General features: G+C 46.7%; 1 protein-coding gene across 1 annotated transcript in view; it reads left to right on the top strand.

Annotated features, from left to right (window-relative positions):
* The window catches only part of slc6a11b (solute carrier family 6 member 11b), a 66,968-nt gene that overhangs the window by 23,777 nt on the left and 20,590 nt on the right, over positions 1-22,601 (top strand). The window contains exon 6 of the mRNA XM_056273904.1: positions 9,443-9,577. Coding sequence (XP_056129879.1) covers positions 9,443-9,577 — 135 coding nt within the window. The remainder of the gene's footprint in view (positions 1-9,442; positions 9,578-22,601) is intronic.

Raw genomic sequence — 22,601 nt, 5'->3', positions numbered from 1 at the left:
GGGGATGTATGTTGCCCACCGCTGCCTTCCAACAGACCACAGTCTTTGTTTCAGAGGTTTCTTAGACCCTTGAAATGTGGAGCACAGTTCTGCAGAACCTGAATGGGTTGGTGAAGGGGGGTCGCATGTTGCATGCTAGCAACACAACAGCAGGTAGAGATGTGTCTTGTACTGATCTTGACATTGTCCTACGAGTATTTACATATATGTACTACTATATCACATGTATCTGCACCCCAGGGCAGGATTTTTATTTAAAGTAGTTTCACTTTTGTTTTGGTCAAATGGCCTCTGGTTGGGTGTCTCACTTGTTCTCCACTTCTTCCTTGAAATGCAAGTAGAACATGGACTAACAACACCCATGAAGAAGAAAAAACACTTTTATAGCCAATTTAAGCATAGTAAGATGCAAAGTACTGTTCACACACACACACACACACACATGTAAAGACAGCAGGTGCAGTATTCAGAGTGATGGGTCTACTACGGTGTAGTGCCCCCTGGAGCAGTTTTGGGCCCCACTGCTTTGCTCAAGGGTATTTTTGCAGTGACTTTAATATCAGTGCCATCTTGCAGTTTGCAGCTGACAGATGGCATACATGCTCCTTTACACCAACCAACCAAAGGTGCTAACAGTGTTTTCATAGATGGGGTTACTGTTTGCTATGGAAGTCAGTATAGCATGTAAAGATGTAGCTCTCATTGACAGGTTGTGTTTGTTAATGCCGTGTTGGATGAGACGTGGATGAGATATGGATGAGTTGTGGAGGGGATGTGGGTGAGATGTGGAGGAGACAGGGAGGAGATGTGGATGAGTTGTGGAGGACATGTGGGTGAGATGTGGATGAGACGTTGATGAGGTGCGGATGAGTTCTGGATGAGATGTGGGTGAGACGTGGAGGAGACATGGGTGGGACGTGGAGGAGACGGTGAGATGTGGAGGATATGTGAGCGCAGGTTGAAAACTCACCTCTTCAAGAACTACTACCCTGTTACTTGTTCTTAGCACTTATTGTATTCACTCATTTAAAAAAGAACAAATCTCTTTCTTGTGCTTTTACTTTAGCACTGGTTTTGCTCTTAGATGCTTGTTTAGATGCACTTATGACCTCTGATGACTAGTAGTTCTCCTGATTTCCTACGTTACATGATGCTCTTATTGTAAGTCGCTTTGGATAAAAGCGTCGGCTAAATGACTGTAATGTAATGTAATGTGGGTGAGACGTGGAGGAGATGTAGATGAGATGTGGTGACGTGGAGGACACATGGAGACGTGGGAGAGACCTGGAAGAGATGTGAAGGAGATGTGGATGAGATGTGGAAACATGGAGGAGATGTGGAGACGTGGGTGAGACATGGTGGAGACATGGAGGAGACGTGGGTGAGACGTGGAGCAGATGTGTAGACGTGGGTGAGACATGGAGGAGAAGTGGGTGAGACAAAGGAGACGTGGATGAGACGTGGAGGAGACGTGGATGAGATGTGGAGACGCAGGTGAGACATGGAGGAGAAGTGGGTGAGACAAAGGAGATGTGGATGAGATGTGGAGGAGACGTGGGGGATATGTGGAGGAGACGTGGGTGAGATGTGGAGGAGATGTAGGTGAGACGTGGAGGAGATGTGGAGGAGACAGTGTGATGTGGAGGAGATGTGGGTGAGACGTGGAGGAGACATGGAAGAGATGTGGAGGAGACGATGAGATGTGGGTGAGACGCGGATGAGTTGTGGGTGAGGTGTGGAGGGGACGTGGAGGAGACGTGGATGAGATGTGGGTGAGACGTGGAGGAGACATTGAGGAGATGTGGATGAGATGTGGATTAGATGTGGAGGAGACGTGGGTGAGACGTGGAGGAGATGTGGAGGATGGGGGTGTTGGGTCGCTACACAGGTCAGTACTATGGCATCAGTAGGTTGTCAGACTGAAATGAGCTGAGCCAGCCTGTACTGGACAGTGCTGGTCTGTTCACCTGTCTGTCTGCTGCTGCTAATGGACTGAAGCGAAGATCTAGAATGATCTTTATTCATTCACAAGGCAACCATACTCCTCTGTTTCTTTCTTTACTCTCTTCTTCCTTTCAGTGGTTGTGTGTGTGTGTGTGTGTGTGTGTGTGTCTGTCCTTAGCAACTCACTATCCCAACCTCTCAAGAAAAAATGGCAAGACCTCCGCTCTGAGGCCCAAGCAACTCTGCGGAAACTGCAAAATGAGTGGTGGATTTTGAAAGCCAACGAAATCCAGGCTCATGCAGACAGGAACGACATGCATGGTTTCTATGATGCAGTTAAGGCCATCTATGGCCCCAGAAACTGCTCCCTGACACCCGTTAGGTCTGCTGATGGAACAACTCTCATCAAGGATCAGGCCCTGTTAGTGGAGCGGTGGGCCGAGCATTTTAACACCCTGCTCAACCAGCCCACCCCAGTGGACTCAACTGTACTGGCAGAGCTCCCTGAACAGCCTACCTTGCAAGACCTAGACCTCCCACCATCTTTTAAAGAAATCCTACATGCAGTCAAGACCCTAAAAAACAACAAAACCCCTGGACCTGATAATATTCCAGCTGAAATCCTCAAGGAAGGAGGCTACCTCTGTACGAGGACACTGTATCTCTATATCCTTGAGGTGTGGAGTCGTGAGTGTGTCCCCCAACAGTGGAAAGATGCCAACATTGTGACCTTTTATAAAAACAAAGGAGACAAATCCATCTGCTCCAACAGTAGGGGTATTTCACTGCTGGCCATTGCAGGAAAGGTTCTAGCCAAGATCATGCTCCGCAGACTAACACTCGCAATAGCCGAACAGGTCATACCAGAGTCACAATGCGGCTTCCGAAAGGATAGAGGGACCATTGACATGATGTTTGTGACACGCCAGCTCCAGGAGAAATGCCGAGAACAGCACAAGGATCTATACACAGCATTCATAGACCTCTCAAAGGCATTTGATACAGTCAACAGGGACCTGCTGTGGCAAGTCCTGAAGAAATTTGGATGTCCACCCAAGTTTCTTACCATTCTTGGACAGTTTCACTCAGGGATGATGGCCCGAGTGGTAGTGGGGAACCGCAGTTCTGAGCCCTTTGGTGTGCAGACTGGAGTCAGACAAGGCTGTGTGCTAGCCCCAGTCCTGTTCAATATCTTCTTAGTCTCTGTTACAACACTGTTACGAAGGAGGCTGGAGAAGCAGGCTGGAGTCACCATTGACTTCAGGCTTGATGGTAACCTATTTAACATCAGGAGGTTTCAGGCAACCACCAAGTTGACCTCTGAGACCATTATTGAGCTACAGTATGCCGACGATTGTACCCTGGTAGCCCACACACCAGAAGCCCTACAAAACACTCTGTCGGCAGTTGTAACTGCATACAGGAGAATGGGACTGATTATTAACACCCCAAAGACAGAGGTAATCTCTCAGTTGACTGCCGGCCTCCCAAACCACCCAACAACCTTCACAGCAGAAGGGCAACAACTGGCCACTGTTCCTGCCTTCAAATATCTGGGGAGTATGCTATCCGACACCTGCAAAATAGACGATGAGATTCAGCACTGCCTCAAACAAGCCTCAACATCTTTTGGCCGTCTAAGGAGAAGGGTTTTCCAGAACAGCAACCTCAATCTCCACACTAAAGTGCTTGTTTACAGAGCAGTGTGCATCTCCACACTACTCTATGGATGTGAGGCATGGACCATCTACAGCCACCATCTCAGAAGCCTGGAGGCCTTTCATGTAAAGTGTCTCCAGAGGATCCTCGGCAGGACTTGGGAGGACAGAGTGCCACACACAGAGGTGTTGGAGCAGGCAGGCAGCTGCAGCATGGAGTCTACCCTAAAACACCATCAACTCAGGTGGCTTGGGCATGTTATTCGCATGCCCAGCGAACGACTCCCACGAAAAGTCCTCTACGGCCAACTACACCTTGGTCAACGCACTGCTGGTGGGCAGAAGAAGCGGTTCAAAGACCAAATGAAGACCACCCTGAAAAGATGTCAGATCAACCCCTCTTCTTTGGAGGAACTTGCTTTCTGCCGCACAACCTGGCGCTCTCACATCTCAGAGGGAGTGAAGTACATGGAAAACCAGCGCACACAACACCGTGTAGCAAAGCGTGCAAAGAGGCATGCTCGCAAAGCTACCACTACCCCCTCCAGCACCAATTTTACATGCCCGGTCTGCAACCGCAACTGTGCATCCAGGATCGGACTATTCAGCCACCAAAGGAACCACAAATAGAAGAAGATGGTCATCATCGGACACGATGGACAACCAGCAAGCAAGTGTGTGTGTGTGTGTGCCTGCAGGAGAACGATTGAATGATAACTCCTCCATCATCATCATTGTAATTTAATCCCACCCTCACAGAGTGGGTGTCAGTGGGGTGACATGTGGTCCCCTGAGGCTAAAAACTACAGTTTATTAAAAAGTAAAGACTACATTGGGGTGTTTATTAAAAGGTAAAGACTACAGTGGGGTGTTTATTAAAAAGTAAAGACTACAGTGGGGTGTTTATTAAAAAGTAAAGACTACAGTGGGGTGTTTATTAAAAATTAAAGACTACAGTGGGGTGTTTATTAAAAGTAAAGACTACAGTGGGGTGTTTATTAAAAGTAAAGACTACAGTGGGGTGTTTATTAAAAAGTAAGGACTACAGTGGGGTGTTTATTAAAAAGTAAAGACTACAGTGGGGTGTTTATTAAAAGTAAAGACTACAGTGGGGTGTTTATTAAAAAGTAAAGACTAGAGTGGGGTGTTTATTAAAAGTAAAGACTACAGTGGGGTGTTTATTAAAAGTAAAGACTAGAGTGGGGTGTTTATTAAAAGTAAAGACTACAGTGGGGTGTTTATTAAAAGTAAAGACTACAGTGGGGTGTTTATTAAAAGTAAAGACTACAGTGGGGTGTTTATTAAAAGTAAAGACTAGAGTGGGGTGTTTATTAAAAGTAAAGACTACAGTGGGGTGTTTATTAAAAGTAAAGACTACAGTGGGGTGTTTATTAAAAGTAAAGACTACAGTGGGGTGTTTATTAAAAGTAAAGACTAGAGTGGGGTGTTTATTAAAAGTAAAGACTACAGTGGGGTGTTTATTAAAAAGTAAGGACTACAGTGGGGTGTTTATTAAAAAGTAAAGACTACAGTGGGGTGTTTATTAAAAAGTAAAGACTACAGTGGGGTGTTTATTAAAAGTAAAGACTACAGTGGGGTGTTTATTAAAAAGTAAAGACTAGAGTGGGGTGTTTATTAAAAGTAAAGACTACAGTGGGGTGTTTATTAAAAGTAAAGACTAGAGTGGGGTGTTTATTAAAAGTAAAGACTACAGTGGGGTGTTTATTAAAAGTAAAGACTACAGTGGGGTGTTTATTAAAAAGTAAAGACTACAGTGGGGTGTTTATTAAAAGTAAAGACTAGAGTGGGGTGTTTATTAAAAGTAAAGACTACAGTGGGGTGTTTATTAAAAGTAAAGACTACAGTGGGGTGTTTATTAAAAGTAAAGACTAGAGTGGGGTGTTTATTAAAAGTAAAGACTAGAGTGGGGTGTTTATTAAAAGTAAAGACTAGAGTGGGGTGTTTATTAAAAGTAAAGACTAGAGTGGGGGGTGTCAGAACAGCTGAGGTGTTTAGTAACATGTATATTTTACTGCCCTGCAACAGCAGCATGATGTTAAAGCTGTGCTGGTTGATACATCTGCTTGTGTGTTTTGTACTGATTGTGTTTAAAGTGTACTAAATCTATCAACACACACCCCCTTCCCTCACCCAGCGCACACACACACACACGCACTTCCATCCCACAGCACACACAACATACACACACACACAACACACACATCCCTCACCCAGCGCACACACACACGCACTTCCATCCCACAACATACACACACACACAACACACACATCCCTCACCCAGCGCACACACACACACACGCACTTCCATCCCACAGCACACACAACATACACACACACAACACACACATCCCTCACCCAGCGCACACACACACGCACTTCCATCCCACAACATACACACACACACAACACACACATCCCTCACCCAGCGCACACACACACGCACTTCCATCCCACAACATACACACACACAACACACCCATCCCTCACCCAGCGCACACACACACGCACTTCCATCCCACAGCACACACACACACAACACACACACACACACAACACACCCATCCCTCACCCAGCACACACAACACACACACAACACACAACACAGCCAGACAGGTGGAGGTGGATGAGTGACAGCAGAGAGGGTGAATAACTGAGCAGCTGTTCGTCAGTTAAACAGCCCCGCCCCTTTAGAAGGTGTTGATGGGATTGGCTGATGGTGAATCTCACTTCAGTCCGTACAGGTGTGTGGTTAAAATCCCTCTGTGTCGGCACAGGAGAATGTTCTAGAATAATCTGCCCTGCAGCGGAGCGACGTTGAGAAACAGAAGCAGGAAAGTGTGGCTCCCCTGAGGGAAATGTGTGTACAGGTCGTTTAAAGGAACAGGCATGGCATCAGAGACTGACTGCCCTCAGTGACCGGTTGCCTTCATGTAAACTCTTTAAGCACCCCAAGGCTGAGATTAAACAGGAGGAAGTCCTCCTTTGCTCCGCCAGCCATCAGGTTCATCAGCTCGCGAAACAGAGTTAGCAAACTCGGTTCTCTTTACTGCTGTCTTGCCCCTTTGCATCATACAGCATTTTGCACATATGCACCTTTGCACTGAGTTACTATAGTGGTGCCACTGTATTCTTGTGTTACTGTGAAGCTGGATGTGGATGTAGGGGTGTGTGCTGCTCTTACTGTCATTGTCTCTTGTATGTCATAACTCGTGTGTGTAACAGATTTCCCATTTAGCAATACAAACTTATTAATTAACTTATTAATTTCATCCTCTCATCTCATAGGGCGACACGGTGGTACATTGGTTAGCTCAGTCACTTCACAGCAAGAAGGTCCTGGGTTCGAGCCCCAGGGTAGTCCAGCCTTGGGGGTCGTCCCGGGTCGTCCTGTGTGGAGTTCGCGTGTTCTCCCCGTGTCTGTGGGTTTCCTCCGGGGGCTCCAGTTTCCTCCCACAGTCCAAAGACATGTAGGTCAGGTGAATCGGCCGTACTAAATTGTCCCTAGATATGAATGTGTGTGTGTGTGTGGACCCTGTGATGGACTGGCAGCCTGTCCGGGGTGTCTCCCCGCCTGCTGCCCAATGACTGCTGGGATAGGCTCCATCATCTCCGCGACCCTGAGAGCCGGATAAGCGGTTGTGATAATGGATGGGTGGATGGATGGATCTCATCTCATCTCATCTCATCTCATCTCATCTCATCTCCAGCCGCTACTCCGGGGTCGGGTCGCGGTGGCAGCAAACTAAGTAGGGCACTCCAGACGTCCCTCTCCCCAGCAACGCCCACCAGCTCCTCCTGGGGGATCCCACGGTGTTCCCAGGCCAGATTGGACATGTAGTCCCTCCAGCAAGTTCTGGGTCTACCCTGGGGTCTCCTCCCAGTTGGATGTGCCCGGTAAACCTCCAAAAGAAGGCGCCCAGGAGGCATCCTGATCAGATGCCCGAACCACCTCAACTGGCTCCTTTCAATGTGAAGGAGCAGTGGCTCTACTCCGAGCTCCCTCTGGATGTCCGAGCTCCTCACCCTATCTCTAAGGCTGAGCCCAGACACCCTACGGAGGAAACTCAGTTCAGCCGCTTGTATCCACGATCTCACCCTTTCAGTCCCTACCCAAAGCTCATGACCATAGGTGAGGGTTGGATCGAAGATTGATTGACTGGTAAATTGAGAGCTTTGCCTTCCAGCTCAGCTCCTTCTTCACCACAACGGTCTGGTGCAATGTCCACATTACTGCTGATGCTGCACCAATCCGCCTGTCAATCTCCCGCTCCATCCTACTGTCACTTGCGAACAAGACCCCGAGATACTTTTAACTCCTTCGCTTGAGGCAACAACTCGTCCCAAATCCAGAGGAAGCAATCCACCATTTTCTGGTAGAGAACCATGGCCTCAGACTTGGAGGTGACGTGAGGTTTTGGTTCTGATGGACTGCAGCCTCTTGCCAGAGGCCAGAGTCTCAAAAAGGTGATGTCCAGGGTGAGAGGGGTCGGCAGCAATCTTCCCTGCCCGCCTGGGGGTCCTGGAGATGGGCAGGTCCTGGAAGTGTGCAGGTCCTGGAGGCGTGCAGGCGCTGGAGGCATGCAGGTCCTGGAGGCGTGCAGGCGCTGGAGGCATGCAGGTCCTGGAGGCAGGCAGGTCCTGGAGGCATGCAGGCACTAGAGACGGGTAGGTCCTGGAGGCATGCAGGCGCTGGAGACGGGCAGGTCCTGGAGGCATGCAGGCACTGGATGCGAGCAGGTCCTGGAGGCATACAGGTCCTGGAGGCGGGCAGATCCTGGAGGCATGCAGGCGCTGGATGGGAGCAGGTGCTGGAGGCAAGCAGGTGCTGAAGAGATGTTGAATTGTAAATTCAGTGTCTCTCTATGAGGAAATGGGTGAAATGTGACACTGTAAGCCTAAGCAGTGCCAAACATTCAATCACATCTTTTATTTTGTCCAAAATGTTTAATATCTAGAAAAGCATCAAAAGTGTGAGCTGTCGCATGAGTAGAAAGAAAAGATGATCGTTTCTAAAGTTGAACGGACAGCAGTAGATACCCTGCGTTATGTGAATGCAAACTAGTTAAGTGCCAGAAAAGTGCAGAATATGTGTAAAAGAAGGTCGGAATGTGTGTAGACCAGTAGCAGTCAATGGTGTCACTTCAGTGTTCATGTGTGGGGGTCAAACGTGATGAATGTGTTCAGGAGGAGAGCCGGGTACAGTCTGATGTGGTTTTCAGGTTGGCCTTCCTTCTGCTGCTCGGAGACAGAGAAATTAACGTTACGGAGTGAGTTTTGTTACTAACGTTATGGCATGCTTTTTCTACCAGCGCAATGGGTTTCATGGCATCTGGCATGCTCCTCTTACCCTAGAAAAGTGGTCTGACTGACTCCCCGATGCTTCTCTTCTGTGTTTGTGTTGTTGGAGCGAGTGTTGTGCTGTGCTTCAGGAGAGTGAAAGCTGTGTCGGAAGCATGCATGTTGTGCGGCAGATTTTTTTTAATCGACTGGCCGATAAGAATATTATGAAAAATGACAAATACCTAAGCCGATAATCGGCCAGACTGATAAATTGGCTCTTAAATTGGCTGTAACATCCATCCATCCATTTTCCATTTTCCTGATCAGGGTTGCGGGATGCCGGAGCCAATCCCATCGCTCTCTCTTTTTCTTTTCTTTTTTTTTTTACTTTTATGTAACTTCTGGTATCTGTGTTGATTGGATAACTTGATTATCAGTCTCATTACATTTTGGTTCATTATCTGGCTGTGTTATCTCTCTCTCTATCTCTCTTTCTCTCTATCTAAATTGTTTTTAAAGTGCAGTGTGTGTGTTTGCAGGTTGTGTATGTGACGGCCACCTTTCCGTACGTCATGCTGTTGATCCTGCTGATGCGAGGCGTGACGCTGCCGGGAGCGTATGATGGCATCAAGTTCTACCTCTACCCGGACATCTCCCGCCTGTCCGACCCTCAGGTACGCCCCCCGCTGCAGGATGCACCGAAGCCCTGCTTCACCGATTCTGTACCCATTCTGTTAGCTGGCTTTAAGTATCGGCCAATACCGAGTACCGATCTGACCCGTGACTTTATCTGAACAGTGCAGACGTACACCATTGGTTTGAGGTCAGTGTGCAACATAATGGAGATAAAAATCAGGTTTTTCCAGCATTACAGCAGTACGGGCTGACATGAGCCCAACATGCAGTGAATCAAGTCATTCTGCTTTTTTGTGACATGTGACTCATGGCTTTTGGTAGGTTTTAGTCTTGGGGAAAATTTCTGATGCAAGTACTCCGTTTTAGATTACAAAAGATTAGGTTGGGCGTCCGGGTGGCGTAGCGATCTAGTCCGTTGCCTACCAACACGGGGGTCCCGGTTCGAATCCCCGTGTTGCTTCCGGCTTGGTCAGGCGTCCCTACAGACACAATTGTCGTGTCTGCGGGTGGGAAGCTGGATGTGGGTATGTGTCCTGGTCAAGTCAAGTCAAGTTTATTTTTAGCATGTTTAAAACAACCACAGTTGAACCGAAGTGCTGCACGAGCTTAAAATACAAGATAAAATAAGTGACACATATGAATATAAAATATATGTAAAGAAGACATAATAAAATAAAGAATATGAAATATAAACAATAAAACATAAGCTTAAAAGTGTATTTGCACAATAAAATCATGGTGTCAAGCTCAAGTTGAATTGAATGCACTAGCGCCTCCTCAGGTCGGTTGGGGCACCTGTTCGGGGGGGGGGGGGGGACTTTGGGGAATAGCGTGATCTTCCCACGCGCTACGTCCCCCTGGTGAAACTCCTCACTGTCAGGTGAAAAGAAGCGGCTGGTGACTCCACATGTATGGGAGGAGGCATGTGGTAGTCTGCAGACCTCCCCGGATCAGCAGAGGGGGTGGAGCAGAGACTGGGACGGCTCGGAAGTGTGGGGTAATTGGCTGGATACAATTAGGGAGAAAAGGGGAGGGGGGGCAAAAAAAGAGAAAAGAATAGGTTACATGTTACTGCCAGAATTATGGAATAGGTCTTGCATCATGTCGGCCTCACATACAGCAAATAAGTGCACGTTCAGGGCAGACAGTACTGACAGTACAGTCCTGTAGATACTTACTGCATGCTATAATAATTGCACACCATAAGTAAATGAATTTTAGCCTGGTATCGGCCCATTATCAAATAAAAATATGGGCAGCTGTGTTTCCCTGCCCCCGTCTGTCTGCGACTAGTGTGCTGATAACACAATACTTCACAGTACACAGTACTTCTATGGATCCTGGAATACTTGAAGTTTTCATTTGTGATATGATGAGACTCACAACTAAAATGAAGGACACTAGCAAGAGATGTTAACACGGCAAAAAAAAAAAAATGCCCATAAAGGACTCGGGCTCGGTCAGTGTTTTCCCAGCAGGTACGGACCAAAGACGCTTTTAACCGTCCTCCACAAGTAAGTTTTAAACGTTAGTATAAGTACTGTACATCTGTGAAACACATTTGTGACGACTTTTTTTTCTCCAAAGGTTTTTTGCTTTCACCAAAAGTGGCGAAACCACTGATTGGCTGGCAGTATTGCTGGCCCCACCCCCTCCGTTGTCAAACAATGGCTGCCCAAACAGAAGCTACCTTGCTTTTTGCAAAATCTTCGTTGGTTGTTCCTCGTGCAACATCACTTCTATGGACAATTCTGATCGGCTTGCTCAAGTGGTCCCATGGGAAAGCTGCTGGAACAGAGATGTTATTGAACGCAGACAGAAAAATCCCCACTCAGACTGGAGACATCTTGTTTTCAATGTCCCCTTTAATAGAGTTTCACCAGATCCGGTCTAAGTTGCCTGATGGTGAAGCAGAGCCGGTAGAGGATTTGCCAGCAGGATCGGTGGTGTTTCTGTCACCTGTCCTGGCTTTACACTCAAGTTCAGGTTTTGCTGAGAGACGAATACGTTTCCACTCACTAAAATGGACTTGTTGAGGACATCCGGGTAGTGTAGCGGTCTATTCCGTTGCCTACCAACATGGGGGTCGAATCCCCGTGTTACCTCCGGCTTAGTCGGGCGTCCCTACAGACACAATTGTCCGTGTCTGCGGGTGGGAAGCCGGATGTGGGTGTGTGTCCTATTCGCTTCACTATCGTCTCCTTTGGTCGGTTGGGGCACCTATTCGGGGCGAGGGGGAACTTGGGGGAATAGCGTGATCCTCCCACATGCCACATCCCCCTGGTGAAAGTCCTCACTGTCAGGAGAAAAGAAGCAGCTGGTGACTCCACCTGTACGGAGGAGGCATGCTGCCCTTCCCAGATTGGCAGAGGGGGTGGAGCAGCGACCGGGATGGCTTGGAAGAGTGGGGTAATTGGCTAAGTACAGTTGGGGAGAAAAGGGGGGGGCATCAAAAAAATTGTTGACTTGAGATATTCAGTGGTGGCACGGTGGTGCAGTGGTTAGCGCGGTCGCCTCACAGCAAGAAGGTCCTGGGTTTGAGCCCCAAGGTTGTCCAACTTTTTTTGGGAGGGGGGGGGGGTCGTCCCAGGTCATCCTCTGTGTGGAGTTTGCATATTCTCCCCGTGTCTGTGGGTTTCCTCCGGGTGCTCCGGTTTCCTCCCACAGTCCAAACACATGTAGGTCAGGTGAATCGGCCGTACTAAATTGTCCCTAGGTATGAATGTGTGGGTGTGTGTGTGTGTGTGTGTGTGTGTGTGTGTGTGTGTGTGTGTGTGTGTGTGTATGCCGGTCCTGTGTGATGACCTGGCGGCCTGGCCAGGGTGTCTCGCTGCCTGCTGCCCAATGACTGCTGGGATAGGCTCCAGCGACCCTGAGAGCAGGATAAGTGGCTTTGATAATGGAGATATTCAGCATGAAGAAGCAAGTAAAGACAAGATTTGTTGGATTTTGAAGACTTTTTTCTGGCAGTCTGTGCCTTATTTTGACATGAAAGAAGGGACACACCGGAAGAGGAGGGGAAAGAGGAACAGTGAGACATGCGTCCACATTAAAATTTTTGCTCCAGAAAAGGTCTAAATATTTCATTTTACGCCTCCATAAAACATGATTTGTGTATCAATAGTCATTTTCTGCAAAAAATGTAAAAACAATACTGTACAGATGGGTGACAAATAAAAGGAAAAACCCGAGTGCTTGACCCCTACAGTGAGGTGGTCCGGGGGCTCTGTTCTGCTGTGGGGGCATTTTCCTGGCATGGTGGCTCCACTTGTCCCCGTAGAGGAAAGGGTCACTACAGAGCAATACAAAGTTATTCTGAGTGATCACCTTCATCCTATGATGAGACATCTGTATCCTGATGGGAGGGGTCTCTTCCAGCATGACGATACACCCATCCAAAGGACACGAGGGGTCCCTGGATGGTTTGATGAGGATGAAGATGATGTAAATCGCATGCTATGGCCTTCAGTCACCACATTTCAACCCAGTTAAACACCTATGGGAGATGTTGGACCAGTGTGTTGGACAGTGCTCTCCACCATCACCATCAAAACACCCAATGAGGGAACATCTTCTGGAAGAATGGTGTCCTTCCCTCTAGTAGGGTTCACAGACTTGTAGAATCTATGACAAGGAGTGCTGAAGATGTTCTGGAGGCTCGTGGAGCTCCAATACCTTATTAAGACACGTCATGTTGGGTTTTCCTTTTATTTGTCATCCGTCTGTATATGTATCGCAGGAAAATGTGTTTCCTGTTGCACTTGTAGAACATGCGTGAATAATTAGTTAACACACAAACCATCTGCTGTCACTTTATGGTTGCTGTTTTCCATACGGGTTGTGCAGAAATGTCGAGTTAAAGAAGTTTATTGCATGTATGTAGCAAATTCAGGGGCTGCAGGGAAGCAAACCCAGGTCTCCCGCACCACAGGCGACTGCGCTAACCAGTCGACTAAAGGGTCCGATCCGTTCGCCAAGGGCTAGCGAGTCTACACATCCGTGGTCGTTACACTACCCGCCTCCTTCAGGAAGCGCGTCCCCGCACTTCAACATACATGCTCCCTCACGCCTCTGGGCGGACGCGCTTCCAATGGCCTCACGGTCTCACCATCCCATTTCTGACACCAATGTAGTGGATTCAGGGGCTGCCGGGAAGCGAACCCGGGTCATTCATGCTCGTTACAATGCAATGCTTGCTTTTAAAAGTGGTCCTTTGCCATTCAGACACAGTAGTGCTGTGTTTACAATGGAGCCAAAACTGTCAGCGGGCTGTCATGAGACAGACCAGTCATCTGTAATTACATTGATCCTATAGTCACGGAGTAGCATTACCTCGCTCTCATTGATCCTATAATCATGAAGTAGCATTACCTTGCTCTCGTTGACAGGGATTTTCATTTCATTTACCTTTATTTAACCAGGTTTGTCCCGTTGAGATTAAAATCTCTTTTACAAGAGAGACCTGGCCAAGAATGGCAGCAGTACACCAGTTTCAGCACACACTCACATGAAGACAACAGAATAGCTCAAAGTGCAAAATAGCATAAAAACGAAGGAAAAAGATACAAACCTGTTATTAATTGAAACATTTACAATTTCCAATAGACTCAGATTCCATAGACTTAACCATACCTTTAAATTCGGATAGAGTAATCAAGTCCTGGAGTTTAAGTCTATTCTGCAGGCTATTCCAGGCAGATAGTGCAGAAAACATAAAGGCCTTCTTTCCCAGCTCAGTCCGAACTTTAGAAACAGTCACTGGCAAGGTGTCCTGAGACCGTAACCCATAAGTGCCATGTTTTATGGACAGAAAGATAGATAAATAACGGATGGGTACCCAGAATGGCCTTATAGATAAAAACATACCAGTGACTAAGTCGCCATGTTGATAGAGGCCAGTTGACTTTGGAGTAAAGGATACAGTGATGAGTGAGAGCTCTACAGTTTGTAACAAACCATAATGCTCCATGATACACAGTGTCTAACATATGGAGACAATGGGCTGATGCCTTCATGTACAGTAAGTCACCATAGTCAAGAACAGGCAAGAATGTTGCTTCAACTAGTCTTTGCCTGACATTGAGAGAAAAACAAGACTTGTTCCTAAAATAAAAACCTAACTTCAATTTCAACTTTTTCACCAGACTGTATATGGGGCTTAAAAGAGAGGTGGTCATCAATTAAAAGTCCCAAGTATTTGTAGGTGGAGACTGCCTCAACTTGTTTACCTTTAGTAGTAACAATGCTCTGATTTAACTCTTAAACTTTCTAGCATTTGAAAACACCAGAAGTTTGTTTTTTTCAGCATTCAAGACAAGCTTCAGTTGATAAAGCTGAGCTTGCACTCTGTTAAAAGCATTTTGCAGATACTCAAAAGCTTTGCTGAGAGTAGCCGCATAACAATAAATAACCGCATCATCTGCATAAAAATGGAAAGATGAGTTTTGAACATTTTCTCCCAAGCAGTTCATGTACACAGTAAATAAAAGTGGACCCAGGACAGAACCCTGAGGGTTCCCCTTACAGACTGTTTGGACTTTATTTATTTATTTATTTATTTATTTATGATTTTTCCCTTTTTCCCCCAATTTAGTGGCCAATCGATCCCTATTTTAGTTCAAACACCCACCCTCGTACTGTTCGCCAACTGCATCTCTCTGGCTGGCAGTCTCGAAGGAGACGCCTCGACACTTTCGTGACAAGGCGAATCCAGGCCGAACCACTGCTTTTTCCGACACACACAGACGCATACATGTGACAAACACAAGCCAACTCCGCCCCCTCCCAAAGACAGCGTTGCCAATTATTGCTGCTTAATCGAGTCCGTCCATAGTCGGATCTGATGAGACTGGGGCGTAAACGCCTGTCCCCAGTGGGCAACTGCATCGACACAAAGCTTATGCTTAGACCGCTACACCACCGCGGACCCAGCCACATCATTTTTGAAGGAAGGTCAGTTGAATTATCACAAGCAGCAGATAAGGATTTAACAGATTTCCAAAACTTCCTCGGATCATTCAAGTTTTCAGTTGTGACGGATAGATAAAAATCAGCTTTGGCTTTTCTAAAGAGAGAAGTAAATTTGTTTCTCAGCTGTCTAAAAAGAAGCCAGTCAGCCTCAGTACCTGACTTTCTTGCTTTTGCCCAGGCCACATTTCGTTCATGAAGCAGGCTTGAGAGCTCAGTGGTGAACCAGGGATTAACCCTCCCCTTAATTCTAAATTTACGAATAGGGGCATGTTTGTTTAAAATATCCAGAAAACTTTCATGGAAAAATGTCCAGGCCATTTCAACATCATCAATAAGGGCAATTCTGTTCCAGTCAACATGATATAAATCATGTAGAAAACCCTGCTCAACAAACATCTTCATATTGCGTCTCTGGACAAAACGAGGTTTACACTTAGGGACCTTAGTATTTCTGATAGCAGCTATCACACAGTGATCACTCACATCATTTGGGAAGACACCGATAGCAGAGTACTTATAGGGGGCATTAGTTAGGACTAGATCAATGAGAGATGATTTCTCGGGACATTTGGGATTTGGTCTTGTAGGAGAGTTAATTATTTGTGTCAGATTCAAAGAATCACATTCTGCTTTAAATGCATCGGACACGGGCAACAATCAGTCCCAGTTTAAATCAGCAACCACAACAATCTCATTGTAGTGCACCTTAGACAGCAAGTTAACAAGTGTAGATAAAGAATTACTAATCGCAGATGGAGGTCTGTAACACCAACCATCTTGACATGGTGATCCATAGACACTTCAAGATGTAGGGCCAGGAACTCAAGTTGTTTACTCAATGATTCTGACAGCACTAACTTAACGTTGAATTTGCATTTGATGTAGACAGCAACACCACCACCTTTTTTGGGATGGTCAGAGCGAAACATGCATGGGCTAGCAGTTAGCTTAACCTGCTCCACTTTCATGTCCTGTCAGACTGCCCTCAGTGTTTCATCTTTGGACGCAGCTCCGGTCAGGGCTGTGGTCTTTGGGCCCACAGGACGCAGCAGACCAAGTTCCCTCAGCCGATCCAATGCCAGCTCTCGCAGCCAGACACCTTCGACACGCCTCCCCGCACTCCATATGACGACACTAAAAACACAAGTAAAGGCTAGGCGCGGCTGCCCTCAGTGTTATCAGAACTGCCGGTCTGCCTGGGCTAGCAGTTAGCTTAGCCTGCCCCACTTCCACGTTCTGTCAGACTCCCCTCGGTGTTTCCTCTTCGGGCACAGCTCCAGATAGGGCCATGGTCCCCAGGCCCACAGGACGCAGCAGACGAAGCTCCCCCAGCCATCAAACGAAGACAAACTTAGACGTGGACAAAGACGTCCACGTCCAAGATTGACAGAAGAAAAATAGACAGGGAATAGATGGATGGATTTATAGACAGACAGATTTAGTTTTAGTGATGAAATTGTTTGACCTTGGGGGTCGTCCCGGGTCGTCCTCTGTGTGGAGTTTGCATGTTCTCTCCGTGTCTGCGTGGGTTTCCTCCGGGGGCTCCGGTTTCCTCCCACAGTCTAAAGACATGTAGGTCAGATGGGTCGGCCATACTAAATTGTCCCTAGGTGTGTGTGTGTGTGTGTGTGTGTGGGCCCTGTGTTGGACTGGTGGTCTGTCCCGGGTGTCTCCCCGCCTGCCGCCCAGTGACTGCTGGGATAGGCTCCAGCATCCCCGCGATCTTGTGAGCAGGATAAGTGGTTTGGATAATGGATGAGTGGATGGACGACATTGCTGCTTTCATCTTTAGTGACAGGCATGGGGGCAAGTCCATGAATACTCGGACGGCGTCCAGTGCTTTACCAGTGCCCCATCCATAGGGTTAGTGTTATGTCAGGAAGGGCATCTGACGTAAAACTTCGCCAAAGCAGTATGCAGATTGACAAGACCATACCAAATCGGTCAAGGCCCGGGTTAACGACCGCCACCGGTGCTGTGCCCTCACAGCATCCTGATGGAAACTGTAAAATCTGCTGTGGCGACCCCTGAGAAACAGGAAACAAGCTGAAAGAGGAAGAAGTTTGCTGCATTAATTTCTGCCCTGTGAGAATGCAAGGGGTCATATAAGGGCTTTTTGCTTAGCGAAGAACCACGTTAGCTTTCAGTTTTATCCTGACAACAGGAAGTGGGTTCACACACCAGCTGTACATCAAACAAGTTAGTTTGAATTGAACGTGTTCCAGTTTGTGATGGCAGGAAGTCCAGGAGCGGATCAAGTCAAGACAAGGTTAATTAGTTTCTTTAAGTTGCACTTGCCTTTAGCTGAATCCATCCCACAGCCGTGATGGAGTGAGACGCTTTAGTGTGACTCTAGTTGAGAAAGAGAGAAAAAAAATAGAGAGCGGAACATAGACGGGCAGGTTGAGGAAGAGAAATGGGTGGACTGAGAGGAGGAGGAGGAGGAGGAGGGACATAAACAGAGGGAGCAGAGGTGGCTTGTCCTCTGGCTGAGGCAGACATTACGTTTGACGTTGATGTTAAATCAGCGTCCTGAAGACAATTGGCCTTCTGTTTGGTTCACTGGACTGCTTCACCCTCTCCATCTACACACCATGGAGACTACATTCATCTCCACTCTCCATCTTCCTCCATCGCTCCTCTCCCTCTCTCCCGCTCTCTCTCTTCCACTTACCCCCCCCCCCCCCGCTTTCTTTCTCTCACAATGTAAGGTAAAGTGAACGAAGGTTAAAAGCCTTTTGTACAACAGGAGGTTTTTTGATAAATCCCCACGTTGCAAACAAGACCCTGTTTACACTTGGTTTTAAAATGCGTTCTGGGCGATCGGATCACAAGTGGACAGTGAGACACATCGCCGTTTACACCTGTGTCTGTCATGCGTCCCCAAATGCGTCCTGCTGACCACTTTTGATCAGATTTCATTACTCCAAAGAAGAAGAAGACGATTTCCTGTTACGTCCTTGTTGGGGACGCATCAGGACGCATTAGCGTTTACGCTACGAAAGATATGTGGTCAAATGCGTCCCAGACCACCTCGACAAGTGGTTTGAGTAACCGGTTCACAAAACGTTTTGGTGGTCGTTTACACTTGTATTTAGCGCTGTCCACTTGTGATCCGTTCACAAAAAACGCATTTTAAAACCAATGTAAACGGGGTCTCAGTGTATTCTTCATGGGGAATCAGAATGATGTTCACTTCATATTTTGTGCATTTTACAATATAGACACACATGACATGTTTGGTCTTAACTGGGAATTTTACTAAGGAATTGTGTCAGCTTTCAGCAGAGAAAGAAAATACTCTTCCTTTTCTGCATAATGCTTCAGATCACCCCTGCCCTTGTCCCTTTACGACCTGTGACCTGTGACCCAACCCCCACACTTCCATCCCAGACAGTGGCGCTGATGTGTGGCTGTTGGTGTCTCTGTGTTGCCCAGCATCACAACATGATTAACTGCAAAGAATCACCTGATGGGAAAATTATAATGTCTACACACTTCCATTATTATGCTTTATGAACACGGTAATCACACGAATGACAAATTACTTAAGAAGAAGTTGTTAGAATATAATTTTAAACAAATAGTTGTATGTATACTAACACTGTTTGAGTATTAGGAAAGTAATGTGATTCTGTTTAGGATGAAAAAAATTAATATCCAATATATCAGATACACGTGAAGGCAGTGTATTTTTAAGTGTATTTTACAGTGTATTTTAACAGTGTAGTTTTACGGTGTATTTTTAACTAGTTTTTACAGTGTATTTTAACAGTGTAGTTTTTGCAGCATATTGGGTCAAAGCAGCAGATTATTTCTCGTCAGGGATTTTTGTCTTATTTCCAGAGTGGGAAATCTTTGTCAGTTTTCTGACAGTATTTGATTATGTAGAGACAGACATAGAGCTACAGCCCATCTTCTCTCCTCATCCCGTTTTCTGTCTCGTCTTGTTCGTTCTCTCTTTCCTTTATTCACTTCGTCAAGCCATTATGCTCGAGTGGCTTCCAGATACCTCTTTTTACTCCCAACACCCCAACACCTCCAATACCTCAACACCCCCACCATCCCCAATAACCCCCACCACCCCAGTGCCCCCACCACCTCCAATACCCCCAACATCCGAAATACCCCCACCACCTCCAAAACCAGCGCCTCCATTACCCCCAATAACTCAACACCTTCAATACTCCAACACCCCCACCACCTCCAAAACCCGCACCTCCAATACCCCCAACAACCCCACCACCTCCAATACCCCCAACAGACCCAAAGAAACCCACCATCCCAGCACCCTCACTACCTCCAGTACCCCCAACACCAACACCACCTGCAACACCCCCACCATCTCAATTCCCCCAACATCCCCACCACCTCTAACACCCTCAACAGCCCCAACACCTCAATTCCCCCAACACCCCCACCACCTCAACATCCCCTCACCGCTCACTGCTGCTTAGCAATATCCCAGGTTACTCTGCTTCCATTATTTTTTCTTCTGCTGCATTTTGTGCGTGTGTTGTTCCATACATTAAAGTGAGGTGGGGGTAGATACGTAGGTCAGATAGAGAGAATGAAGCTTGTTCCAGGATCTGAATGGACAGAGGAATGATCATACATGTTTTAATATTTAACTGAGTCGTGAAGCTGCTGGTTTTGTTTTACTCTGCACCACATGTTATAAAATCAACCACAAGATGAGATGAGCATTTAAAATCATACAAATAATAAAATGACTTGTTAAATAGTTTCTCAGTAACAACAGAAAAGTGATTTTATGCATGCTCAATGATCCAGGCAAGAAAATCACAGAACATTGAATCAGTTCATCTGGACACAACGTTTATTCACAGAAACGTTTCATCATCATCTAAGTTACCTCTTCAGTCTAAACTGACTGCAAGTATCCCTACCGTTATAAACAATACAGTGGCATAACGACCGAAACCACTGATCAGTTTCATATACAAATATGGGTGTGACCATTAACTAGAGTTACAATAGCCAGAGGATAGGGGAATGTTTGCGATCACAGCATTGTAAAATGGTGACAGATGTACTCGGAGGAACCCCCTCAGTTCAGGGATGGTAGTTCCCTCTTCGCATAGATGGCCTCTTTGACTCCCTGTTCAAATCAGCACATCCTATCAAGGATGTGCACATCCTCATCCCTGAAAGAGTGGCCACTGGCCTGTAGATGGTGTATACTGTGGAGTCCTGGTCTGTAGATGGTGTAGACTGTGGAGTCCTGGTCTGACGTGTTAGCTCTCTTGTGTTGTGCCATCCTCTTGGCCAGCATCTGTTTAGTTTCCCCAATGTACAAGTCACGGCAATCCTCCTGGCACTTGACAGCTACACTATATTGCTCTGTTTGTGCCGGGGGACCTGATCCTTCGGGTGGACCAACTTCTGGTTCAGCGTGTTTTGGGGTTTGAAAGCAGCTGAGACGCGGTGTTTGGAAAATACGCGTCTCAACTGTTTCGACACTCCCACCACATACGGGATCACCACTGGTTTAAGCTTAGGCAGCTGTTGTCCTTCTCTCTGCAATGGGATGGTGCACTGTTTGGGGTCTTCCTGGCTTTTGACAAACGCCCAGTTAGGATAACCACACTTAACCAGGACCTGTTTAATGTGGGATCTCTCCCCTTCCCCGGCCGCTGTGTCGGTGGGGACGTTGTCAGCTCGGTGGTACAGCATCCTGATGACTCCTAGTTTGTGCTGCAGTGGATGATGAGAGTCAAACCTTAAGTACTGATCAGTATGTGTTGGTTTGTGGTAAATATCAACAATCAAATGTCCCCCATCACCAATACCCGTTTCAAAACAGAAAAAAAAACAACAGAAGTGATCAGTAAAAATCAACTTCAATAAAATTAGAGTTGGTTGATATTGTAACGACCACAGATGACTAGACTCGCTAGACCTTCGCTAACGGGTCTGACCCTTTAGTCGACTGGTTAACGTAGTTGCCCTTGGTGCAGGAGACCCAGGTTCACGTCCCGGCTGCGGCAGTTCCCGGCTGCCCCCTGAATTTGTTACATTGGTGTCAGAAGTGGGATGGTGAGGCCGTGAGGCAATCGGAAGCACGTGCGCCCAGAGGCTTGAGGGGGCTGATATGCTGAAGCACGGCGACGCGCTTCCCAAAGGAGGGGGTTAGTGTAATAACCATGAATGACTAGACTTGCTAGCCCTTGGCTAACGGGTCTGACCCTTTAATTGACTGGTTAACGTAGTCGCCATTGGTGCGGGAGACCCAGGTTTGTGTCCCGGCTGCGGCGGTTTCTGGCTGCCCCACAAATTCACGACAATATTTAAATAAAATTACAATAGTAAAAAGGTCTTTATGTATGCTCAATAATCCAGGTAAGGAAATCAAGTGACTAAGTCCCCTAAGACTGAACACTGAGATGTCAAGTCAAACCAGCTAAACTCATATTTTATTTGTATCGCCCTGAATCATGATTCAACACCAGTTGGTTTTATGATCATATGACATTCTCACAAAGATCAGAATAGAATAGGTGTCATGACAAACTCCCTCCTCACTCCCTCGATTCAGATCATGAAAAACACAGAACACTGGACAAAACAAAGTACTAGGAACTAATTGTACTAATATGCACACACATTAACTAATAAGTCATTATACACAAATATGTGTGTAGGATAACTGATTAGTACTAATAATTAGTCAATCTTAATGAGCGTAGCATTTGTAAGGAAAGATAAAATGACCTGCTATGTACGAGACATTACAGCTATCATTTAAGTAAAAAAGGGATAATTAGATGATTCACAGGGGAAATTCACTTTGTGACTTTCTGTAGCTGCTGATTAAAGTGAAAGGACAAATGTCACCACATTTGTCACTTTCGCTTCCGGTGTGGCAGATGGCGGCACAAATTCATGTTTGCAGTAGCCTCACCTGGTACCGGTGTGGGAAGATGGCGGCGTGAATCCACGTTTGTGGCGGCCTCACCCAGTACCATCCATGCAGTGTCTTTGTCAACTTCTGCATCTAAGTTTGTCTCCGTTTGATGGCTGGGAGAGCTGGCGCTGAATCGGCTGGGAGAGCTTGGTCTGCTGCATCCT

Source organism: Lampris incognitus, chromosome 2 (genome assembly GCF_029633865.1).
Source record: "Lampris incognitus isolate fLamInc1 chromosome 2, fLamInc1.hap2, whole genome shotgun sequence".
Classification (NCBI taxonomy): domain Eukaryota; kingdom Metazoa; phylum Chordata; class Actinopteri; order Lampriformes; family Lampridae; genus Lampris; species Lampris incognitus.
Note: the sequence above shows the minus strand (reverse complement) of the source record. Positions and strands in the feature narration are given on the sequence as shown.